This window comes from Kryptolebias marmoratus, linkage group LG8 (assembly GCF_001649575.2).
Source record: "Kryptolebias marmoratus isolate JLee-2015 linkage group LG8, ASM164957v2, whole genome shotgun sequence".
In the NCBI taxonomy this organism is placed as follows: Eukaryota; Metazoa; Chordata; class Actinopteri; order Cyprinodontiformes; family Rivulidae; genus Kryptolebias; species Kryptolebias marmoratus.
Genome location: NC_051437.1, coordinates 22,506,773 through 22,517,861, shown reverse-complemented (window position 1 = coordinate 22,517,861; position 11,089 = coordinate 22,506,773). Strand labels below are relative to the sequence as shown.

Sequence of the window (11,089 nt, the reverse complement as noted above, 5' to 3'; positions counted from 1 at the left end):
GGAAACATGGTGGTGGCAGCATCATGCTGTGGGGATGTTTTCTTCAGCGAAGCAGGGAAGCTGATGGGAAGATCAATGGAGCTGAACACAGGGCGATCTTGGAAAGAAAACTCATTCAGACTGGTTTTAGCAGGACGACGACCCTAAACACACAACCAGAGCTGCACTGGAACGGTTCAGATCAAAGCAGACTGAAATCCAATTGAGACTTGAAAATTGCTGTTCACAGACACTCTTCATCCAATCTCACTGAGTCCCTTGAGATCTTGCAAAGAAGAAAGAATTGCAAAGAAGAATGGGCAAAATGTACAGTCACTACATGAGCAAAGCTGGTAGAGGGATAGCCCCAAAAAACCTTGAGGCAAAATATATATATATATATATATATATATATATATATATATATATATATAAAAGAGACAGATTGTTCTGTGAAATTAAACATTTGTCTAAAAGTGACACAAAAAAAAAAAAACAAGCCCGATGACTTTTGACCATTTCTTTGATTAAATGAGATAAAGAACACGAGACAGGAGCATAAATGAGTAATAAAATAAGAGTCTTCATCCTTCAGTAAACAAACTGTGTTTCTGCTTAGTTAACCCATGTCAGTTCTTTCCGGTGTTTTTCACCCTCCTGTGGCATAATAATAAAATCACAAGGGCAACCATGACTGGGCTAAAATGACTAATCTTATCACAAACAAATACACTTAAAGACTCAAAACGCATCGATAAGACACGTACGACTCTTCCGAGTTAAATGAAAAGTGTCCTGAGAATCCCTCTGTGTTCCTCTCAGCTCACATTTATTCTGGTTTACCTTTGCATGTTGTTGCTCTTTGTGGGGAAAAAAATTATTACATACAGAAAATAAAAAAGCTGCGATCAATAAAAATGCAGCACGTTCTGCAAATGATAAGACTACGTGCTCAGCTGCCTCCTCTGTTTCCAGCCGTCCTGTGAGCACAAAGAACTTTGCTCCGTCCCTCCTTAATAATGTTTAGAGTCATTTCAGGAGTTTCTTCACAAGGACTGAAGACAGCAGCAAGTCTGACAAGTGGGGAAGTGAAGAGAAATTGTATTTGTAGGCGTGTTTGTTTGTTTTTTCCCCCCTCATCTGGCGATCACAGAATCTTCTTTTATGCAGGTTTCAAAGTAAATCCCTAACTTTATCTTTTTGGAGGAGGACTTCCTGTTTGAGCCACTTGATGGAAAATTCTGTGGGAGTTTAAAGTTGACATCCAGGCATCACCACCAGCACCGCTCACATGGAGGATATATTTGTCCCAAACAGGGAAGTCCAATCTTGTGACATATGAGGAAACATTTAGTCAAAAATAAGGTGGAAGATTTTTTTTGTTTTTTTTATTCAGAGTTTTGGAGTTGGATGTGCTTCCTCTGAACTGGATTTATCAGAACAGAAGACAACATATTATGAGACAGCTAACTTAATACTGAGTATATTTTCAAGCTTGGGATCCGGAGTTTAGAATCTAATAGTTTTTATTGAAAATAAACCAAGGTAACTATTGTCAAAAAAATGGAAAAAGTGTCCAAATGTTGTTTCTATTTGAAGCATTGTCTTAAATATGAAACAAAGGTTCTGAGCCACTCCTCGTTTCCTTTTATTCTGCTTTAAACTAAGAGCAGTTTCTCTAACAGGCCTCCAAATTTACTGCTTTTCCACTCATTTTTAGTCCAGTTCTTGTACCTGATAATTTTCAGATAATTGTTTTGTTTGTAAAGACACTTAACTCTGACCTTTAAATCATTTAAAGCCTAAAAGAAACAAAGCTTGGCTCAAGATCTTTGCACAGCACTGTTGTATTTTTTAATATCTACAGATAACAGTTAAATACTGTAAAATTAACTACTTTTTGAAAATACATATATATTTTTTTAATGTTTTAACCAAAAAAAGAGCACTGTTGTGGCTTTATAATATTTCAATAATGACTGAGACACTTTGCCGGCAGCGAGTTTCAGCCATGGAGGAGAGGAAACGACTGAACTACAACGTTCACAGGGAGATCCTGGATGAAGAGGAGCTGGACGAGATTGCAAAAAAGTCTGACTCAAAACCATCTTTATGTGATAAGATGGCAAAGTCAATGAGGTAAAACATATCAGCTCATCTTTAGCTTTTACATCCCAGAGTTTCCTGCCTAATACAGTTTTAAGTTTTATCAAAGAAAATTTAGAAGAATTTAGTAGAATTTATTCCCCAGTTATTTAATGCAAAGCATTATGATCATTTTAGTTTAAAATAGGACATTTGGCTTATAAATGTGTTGAACAAACCAAAAGTGATCGAAGTGTCTAACTCGTTAGCGGAGGTAATAATTAATGCATCAACTTCTGTTCTTTCTGCATCATAATAAATTGCAAAAATATACTAGAGAGATATACTGGCTGCATTCAGAAGTTTAGAGATACTAAGTCCAATGATATGAGTGTGTTTACACTTTTTTTTATTTCAGTGTATGCTGAGTTACTGTCAATGTAGCCCAGGCCTCCCTTGAAAAAGAAATCCGTGATCTCAATGAGACTTGCATGGTTAAATAAAAGATGATAATAATAATCAGTGGTTCTAAAGCTACACAATATCACATGCTATCGGCTTTGGCTAAAACAAATAAAAATAATGAAAACAAAATGTGTTTGGAACAATGTTATTATTTGTAACTAAAGTAGAACCATAGATACATGGAAAATATCACACCTGCTGAGTTTCTGAAACCAAATGTGGTTAAAATGTCACATTGCCAAAATAAGAGTTCCTGCCGTGACAAATTTAACAGTTCTAGTCAAAAAAATGTTGTTGAAATTTGATATTAAATATGTAATTCATTTCTAACACCTTTGTTATAGGCTGAACTCCAAGAAAAGAAAAGTTTAATATTCTATACAATTAGAAGTCTAGCATTCCTTGAAGGAATGCATATCACCCGCCGCCTTTCGTGCCAGAGTTTTAGACTAAGATCATTTCATGTGGAGAACTGGCTGTGTTGTTGCTGCTTTGGACAAAGGTTAACTGCAGTGTCATGACACCAAAAGTTAATCAGTTATAAATGTTCATTCAATAATTACTTTTTAAAAAATAAATAGGTAACCCCGACAGTTAATAGTAACGTGTGCAGTGAAGATCCTGTGTAATGAATAGCACTGGAAGTGTGTGACATAAATGACACTGAGCTACAACCACGCCAAAGTTTAGCACAATATCTGTAAAACTGACTGAGTTGTAGTCATTTTTGTGTTTTTTAACATGGGTTATCTGTGAAGACCATCTTGAATCAGGTTGACACTAAATGTTATTCAGTCCGGGATGTACATCCAATGATTAATTTCTGCAAGTTTCTTTAAAATTTGTCGTGTGGATCATGAGATATTTTACTCAAAGACAGACACACAAAGTGTACACACAGATACAGGCAAAAACATAATCGTCCACCTTCACCTTTCGTCGGCGGGTGATATGATCGAATAAAACTAAGTGAACAGAGTTTTTAAAAGCAGGAAAAAAGTTGCCAAAATCAAAAGATAAGAAAACAACACAGTTGACTGGGATGCTGTACTGAAAATATAATCTTGAGTCAAACTATAGGATTGACATCAAAGTGTTTTGTGGGGAAAAAAAACAAAAACATCATCTAATTGTCCTTCGCTCTGATCTCTCCTCTCTGATAAAACCCCCCTCAGGACTTCTGGTCCTCAGGTGAAGAACTGTCTGCTGGGAACCATTCCTGTGGTGTTATGGCTGCCCCGTTACTCCTTCAGAGAGGACGCGCTCGGCGACCTGGTCTCAGGAATCAGTGTGGGCATCATGCAGCTGCCACAGGGTGAGGAGGAAGGTTCCCAGAAGTTGTTTATGGTCTTGTAGATGTAGATTTGAATCAAAGTCACTGGGCCTCCTTTCTAAGTTCTTGAAGGTACTTTCACCACTTAGATAAAGGCTGATACTTCTTATGGAAAAGAACGTCCACTTGCCTCTGTAAGTCCTAACATTGTGGACAATCCTACTTGTCCATCTTTTTCAGGTATGGCCTACGCTTTACTGGCATGTGTTCCTCCAGTTTTTGGTCTCTACTCCTCCTTCTACCCCGTCCTCATCTACTTCATTTTCGGCACATCCAAGCACATCTCAGTCGGTGGGCGTTTTATCCTTTCCTGCACCTGATTCTCTTTTATTAAAACAAACGTGTTCGTAACTCTCTTTCCCATGTTCAGGAACATATGCGGTGATGAGTGTGATGATAGGAGGGGTGACAGAGCGACTGGCTCCAGACTCAAACTTCATGATATGGGACAATGAGACCAATTCCAGCAAGTTAGACATTTTTAGTCGGGATGACGAGAGGGTCCGAGTGGCGGCAGCTGTCACCTTTTTATCCGGAATGTTTCAGGTAAATTTCACAGTGATCTTAGCCTAAAACTCTGGCATGAATGGTGGTGGGCGATATGCATTCATCGAAGGAAACATAAATGCATCATTTTCCATATGAGCTTTGATAGACGTCTGCACAGTTAAGTTTGATGAGCTGCCAGCTCTATCTGATCGTTCGGCTTAAGAGTCGATTCAGATAATGAAGTTCTTGATTTCTTTGCTTCGTCAAAGTGGAGCTATTTCTATCATCATCTAATCTATGTTTTAAGTATTTTAAGTATATAAACCTGCAGGTTGTTAGCTTGGGAAACTTCCAGTTCCTCAGCAGTCCAGGTTAAAAGGTCTGATTGTTTTAGATAACAGTGGCATGCAAAGCTTTAGCATCCCTAGATATAATGGCTGTTTAAGACAATTTTTTATAAAGGTTTTTTTTTAAGTGACCTGGAAATAGCATAAATATTAAGATGAACTTGTGATGAATATATTTTTGTTTAATAAAATTTCAAAGTAAAAAAAACTTTGTAATTATGGTTAGAAAAAGTTTCCAACAATCATATTTAAGTTCTGTAAATACTCTAAGTAGCAAATAGTAGGAAGGGCTGCTAGAAAGTTGTGAATCACCCCGACTGAATAACAAACTTCAAAATAATCCTAATGCATTGCAGAAACAGGATATGTAGATGATGATGAAAAGGATCCTTTGGGTGTAATGAATAAATGAATGTTTGAAATGAAAGTACATTTATTTTGACATTCGGGTCACGTCTCTGCTGCTGACTGATCTCCATGTTTCCCTTCCTGCGTGCAGATTCTGCTGGGTCTGGTCCAGTTTGGCTTCGTGGTCACCTACCTGTCTGAGCCGCTCGTCAGAGGCTACACCACAGGAGCCGCCATCCACGTCATCGTCTCCCAGCTCAAATACGCCTTCGGTATCAACCCAGTCCGACACAGTGGACCTCTCTCCATGATTTATGTAAGTTTTAGATCTTTGTTTAGCATCACAGAGGTCCCCCCAATTTTTTTTCTTATTATTATTTATTGGTCTGTTTTATTACAGTCACTGGATTAGCTTTTATTATACTTAAAAAGAAAAAACAGTGTTAAGTCATTTTTTATGTGTGATTTAAAAGAACAACTTGGTTCTGTCTAACAATTCTGTAAGAAGATTTTATCAGATAGCTCATAATGACAAATAAAATCTTTTCAGACTGTCTTGGAGGTGTGTTATCTCCTCCCAAAGACAAATGTTGGCACATTAGTGGTCAGTATCGTCGCCATAGTTGGTCTCGTTCTTGCTAAGGAGCTCAATGCACTGTTGAGTAAAAAACTACCTGTTCCTCTACCTGTGGAGTTATTCGCTGTGAGTACACAGGAACATTTGAAGCTCACGCTCTCCCACAGGCAAAAAGTCAATACTACAATTTTTCTGTCATCTTTTTCCAGATTATTATTGCTACAATAATCTCGTGGCAGGTTAACTTAGATGCGAAATACGGAGTGGAGGTAGTAGGAGGGATTCCCTCAGGGTGAGAAAACACACACACAGCAGCACATGTCTCCTTGTGTGACAACTAAGGTTTGTAATAGATTTTGTGCTTTGCTCTGTTGTTAGTCTCCAGCCTCCTGTTGTCCCGGATGTGTCTCTGTTTGGCCAAGTGATCGGGGATGCCTTCGCTCTGGCCGTGGTTGGTTATGGCATTGCCATCTCTCTGGGACGAATATTTGCCCTCAAATACGGCTACAAGGTGGACAGCAACCAGGTCAGGGAGGAGACAGATGGGTTCAACAGCAAGCTGCTTCAGTGTGAGCTGCTGAGGATGAATTGTGTGTGTTTTATGGTTTAGGAACTAATCGCTCTAGGTTTGAGTAACTCCATTGGAGGATTTTTCCAGTGTTTTGCCATCAGCTGTTCCATGTCTCGCAGCTTGGTTCAGGAAAGCTCAGGAGGGAGGACTCAGGTTAGCACGAATTACCCTGCTTCATTTCCTTAAGACAACATTGAGGTAACACTTTCATGGATATATGAAATATTTTTTAAAAAAATGAGATGCTTGTTTAATTAAAGCTGTTATGATGTGTCCAGAAAATATATTACTTGTTAAAAAACAGACTTTTTTGTTTTGTTTTGCAGCCCAATGTTATTTTACAGACACTGACAATTTGCTTTAAATCTATCTAAAGGCACAAAAACATTGTTAAATTTCAGCCTTTTCTCTTGCACAGATGTCATAAAGATGATCTAATTCACACAATATGTTCCATTAATTATAAAATGGCACCATCATTTATAAAACTTCAAATTCTAGTTTATTCGTTCCCATTTTTACACTTCATAGCCTCACAAAAACCCATTCATTTGGTTTGCATGGTGTCAGCTACCTGGAAAAAAACATTTCAGGGATGTGTTTTTAAACTTCTCTAGCATGAACAGTAATAAAAGTTTAAAAAAAAAGGTTTTTCATATTTGCTGCAATATTTAAGAAAGCACGCAGGTAAATAGATTATTTCCCTGCATCACTGAACTCCACCTACACAAATGCAAAGTTACTGAACAGTTTTAGGCTCACTGTTCACCCTGAGTGAAGCCTGATCACAGAGGAGAAATGAGACTTTAACTGATGGTTCTTCTTACACTCCATCATTAATCTCTGTAATGTTTTTCTTTAAAACTCCTCCTCTAATGCCTTTCCTCTGGTGTCCATCTATCCATCATGTGACTGTTTTTCCTCTCACTCTCCTGCAGGTTGCTGGGGCTCTGTCAGCAGTAGTTATCCTTTTCATCACACTCTGGATTGGAAGGCTCTTTGAAGATCTGCCCAAGGTACTGAGAGTGATTTTTGGGTTGTTTTTTTTTTTTTTTTTTTTGCTCATGTTCACATGTGTGTTAGCGTTCACAATCACAAGCATGTGTTTCAGGAATGTGTGCAACATTATAGGGTGGCCTCAAAGCTGGGTAAAAATACCTCACAGCTGAGGTTATGCTGCAAAATAACAGATCCAACCAATGGTCTTCAGCTTCAGGCTAAAGCGATGGGCTATTTTGAAAACTCTAACCCTTTGGATTACAGTCAACACTTTACTGTTAACAAGAAAAAACATATTCTTTTATATTTGTTATTATTAAAGAGCAACATTATTGTCTGTTTCCTAATCTAGGCATTTACATCAGCACTTCAGCCACATGTTGAGATGTAAAGCTCAGTCAAAATCACCCTAAAGCTTTCATGCCTCTGGCACTTGGTTTTAACTGCTCATTCTTTAATTCATTTTTCAGGCGGTGCTGGCTGCCATCGTCTTAGTTAATCTTCACGGCATGATGAAGCAGTTCTTGGACATTCCTGCTCTGTGGAGGAGCAACAAAATAGACATGGTGAGAGGGCCAAAACTCACACAGGGAAGATGTTTGACAGCAAAGACGAATTTGTTAATTGTTTTTTTTTTAATCATACTAAACACTTGTGCTGTTTCACTGAAAGAATGGACATAAAGACATGTTAGCTTACTGATGTGAAAATATGAAATGATGTTGAGACTATTCCTGACTGCACTGAGGAAATATACAACCTGGCCAAAAATAAGAAAACAAAAGGATTTAACAAAGTCATCTTGTGATTAGATGATCACTAAACCAATTAAAAGCCTCACATTCCTTGAATGAATGCACACTGCCTGCCACATTTCACCCCAGAGTTTTAAATTAAGATCATCTTATAATTAGAGGAAACAGAGTTGTAGTCATTTTGGTCAAATCTTGAAAATGACGTTTTGTGCAGTCTCATGTGATACAACCAGTTAATTTACCAAAAAGTCCTTAACTGTGTTTATTCCTCTCATCATGGACAACAAGTCCTGTGAATTTGGAGACATTTGTTCTTTTTTTGCAAAAGTTACCAGGGGGAAACCAAATATTTCAGCCATCTGAAATAATCGGTTCCCCTCTAAAACACTTGACAAAAATAATTTACCAACAACTCCTTAACTGTGTTTATTCCTCTGTATTATGATATTATTAGCACATTTTATTTTTAAAAGAATGATGTTTTTTGTTTTTTTAATGAGAAATATTTGCCCCTCTAAACAATTCTGTTAATAGATAAGTCATTACTTACGGAGACGCAGGGGGAACCGTATCTGATGGGGGAACGGGGCTCGACATAACAGCAGCAACTTGAGCACATTGCTGCCCCCTATATGTCAAGAGGACAAATAACACCTTTTCTGTTCAAATTGCCAAACCGCCACAGTGGCATGTGTGTTGATCAAATTCACCCGCCACTTCAAATATTTACCCGCATTTGGCCGGTGGCGGGTGCTAATTTCCACCCCTGTCCACAACACATACTCTGAGCGTGAAATCTTGCACTACTGCGTGAGATTGTGCACAGCTGGGCTCCTGTTTTCCTGTTGTCTGCTCCATTACTCCTGACTGTGTCTGTCCCTTTAGCTGATCTGGATTGCCACCTTCATCCTGACCTTGTTGTTGAACCCTGACCTAGGACTGGCTGCTGCCATCGTTTTCTCCATGCTCACGGTGATCTTCAGGACTCAGCTGTACGTTCTCGCTGGATCCACACACTCATGAAGAAACAAAACTTGTTCTCTAAATCAACTCCAGTCCTGTTTTGAATGTATTGGTTGTTTAAGGCAGAGCAAGGTTTTGGATTTTAAAATGCATCAAATATTTTTGCATGTTTTATATCTACATGCACAAATGCTTTTCTACTGAAAGTGCTACAAACAGTTCTTTGTTTTGTCTGTTTTTCAGACCTAAGTACTCCCTGTTAGGACAAGTGGGAGACACGGATATTTACAAGCCAATGGAAGACTACGATCAGGTATTTAACATAAAACTCAGAGAAGCAGCATTTGGTCCAGAAATAATCTGTTAATGAGGCAACTTTTCATTTTAAAAGCAACAAAAGTGGACAGTGTACATTAACACTTCACTCCACTGTGCTGTCAGCTGATACAAATGAACAAGTTCTTTTCCACCTTGTTACATAATCATTGCAATTTTACAGCTCAACCAGTCAAACAATAGTCTAGCCTGATGGATCGGTCTCGCTCTAAACTTCAATAAATCTATATGGAACGTGTTTAAACGAAAGAAAGCTCATAGCCATAAATGTTGCTGTTCTTTCTGTATTCTGTGCATTTTTAATATCACAGAGTCACTGGTAAGAAGAGTGTACTTGTGTGATTACTGAAGCAACGAGAGAAGTTGGATTTTCTGCAAAAATGCAGTGTGAATTTTAGGTTCGCTGAAATTTGCTGAAGAAGATGAAACTGAGTTGTTAAAGCTAAAAGGAGCAGAACACGAGCTAAAAGGTAAAAAGAGCAAAATGCTAGCTACAAGCTAAATGTAACAAAGCACTAGCTAAAAGTAGCAAAAGGTTAACTAAAAGCTAAATGTTGCAAAAGGCTAAGCAAAAGCTAAAGTAGCAAGACACTAGCTAAAAGCAGCAAAAGGCTAGCTAACAGCTAAAAGTAACAAAAAGCTAGGTAAATGTAGCAACAATTTAAAAGCTGAAGGTAACAAAAGTCTAGCTGATACCTAAAAGTAACAAAATAGTAATTAAAAGCTAAAAGTAGAAAAAATGGTACCTAAAAACTAAGTTTCAAAAGAATTGCTGTATCAGAGTTTCAAGAAAACAATGTTTTTAAAGAAAGTAAAGAGATTGCAATTTATTTCTATGAAATAAAAACAATTGTAAATATAGTTTTGTTTTTTTTTAAATATGAAAGTTACAAAAACCAGAAGACAGAGCATCCATCTCTCAAATGAGCTGAATGTTTTGATATATGAATGGCTCAAGCAGCACAAAGTATGCAGTAGTTAGATGAGGACTGACCAAAGTATTGCAGCTGAGAGAGCTAATTTCGCACTCTTTACTGTAAGAACGAGTTTTACTCTGTTCACAATATTTTCCTGTTTGTAGTTTTAGAAAAATAAAACTTGTCAGTCAAATTTGACTTATCTGCTTTTAAATATTTCCTGCTTTTCATGCCTTTATTGGATGTTTGCTTCAGTTTATCTTACTAATTTGGCACTGCCGCTTTGTTGCTGTGGAGCATTTAGTAAATATTTTTAACTATTTTTTTTTCTCATTAACTGATTTTAGGTGAAGCAGGTGCCAGGAATACTAATCTTTCGTTCTTCTGCCACCCTCTACTTTGCCAATGCTGAGATGTACCAAGAAGCTCTGAGAAAGAAGGTGAGAACACACGCAAATACACACACGCTTATAGCATGTCAATCTCTCCTCATGCACTTCCAACATTTTCTCTTCAACCTTAAACCGTGCAGCCTAATCCTCAGTGCATCACCTCAAGCTACACAAACAGGGAGACTCGGGTGACATACAGCTGTGGTAGCCCCCCGAAAATCCCTATCAAACACACAAACGCACCATGATGGACACATAACCCTTGGTTTAATGACCTAAACACATTTACAGACACACAGAAATACACACAAACAATAAAAAACAGCCAACTCCAGACACAATCCATCTTGTCGCTGTTTCCGTGCAATTAACTTCTCTTTTACAAACATCATTTCTGACACTCTAACAACCGCCGAGACGCGTCACCAATTCACACATCACAGCCGTGACAGACATTGTTAAAAATGTCATCCCACTAATTTCTCTTCTCTTTTCTTCTCTTCAGCTCTTGGAGACACCCCATCCCCCCACCC

General features: G+C 38.0%; 1 protein-coding gene across 1 annotated transcript in view; it reads left to right on the top strand.

The window, feature by feature from the left end:
- The first annotated feature begins 853 nt into the window (after window positions 1-853).
- LOC108233076 (solute carrier family 26 member 6) overlaps window positions 854-11,089 on the top strand; it is a 15,466-nt gene continuing 5,230 nt past the window's right edge. Inside the window, exons 1-15 of the mRNA XM_017411256.3 lie at window positions 854-1,524; window positions 1,979-2,118; window positions 3,705-3,844; window positions 4,043-4,153; window positions 4,233-4,408; window positions 5,198-5,362; window positions 5,597-5,749; window positions 5,833-5,915; window positions 6,002-6,149; window positions 6,234-6,347; window positions 7,133-7,210; window positions 7,664-7,759; window positions 8,834-8,940; window positions 9,155-9,224; window positions 10,512-10,604. Of these exons, the coding sequence (XP_017266745.1) occupies window positions 1,991-2,118; window positions 3,705-3,844; window positions 4,043-4,153; window positions 4,233-4,408; window positions 5,198-5,362; window positions 5,597-5,749; window positions 5,833-5,915; window positions 6,002-6,149; window positions 6,234-6,347; window positions 7,133-7,210; window positions 7,664-7,759; window positions 8,834-8,940; window positions 9,155-9,224; window positions 10,512-10,604 (1,662 nt within the window). The 5' untranslated portion in view covers window positions 854-1,524; window positions 1,979-1,990. The remainder of the gene's footprint in view (window positions 1,525-1,978; window positions 2,119-3,704; window positions 3,845-4,042; window positions 4,154-4,232; window positions 4,409-5,197; window positions 5,363-5,596; window positions 5,750-5,832; window positions 5,916-6,001; window positions 6,150-6,233; window positions 6,348-7,132; window positions 7,211-7,663; window positions 7,760-8,833; window positions 8,941-9,154; window positions 9,225-10,511; window positions 10,605-11,089) is intronic.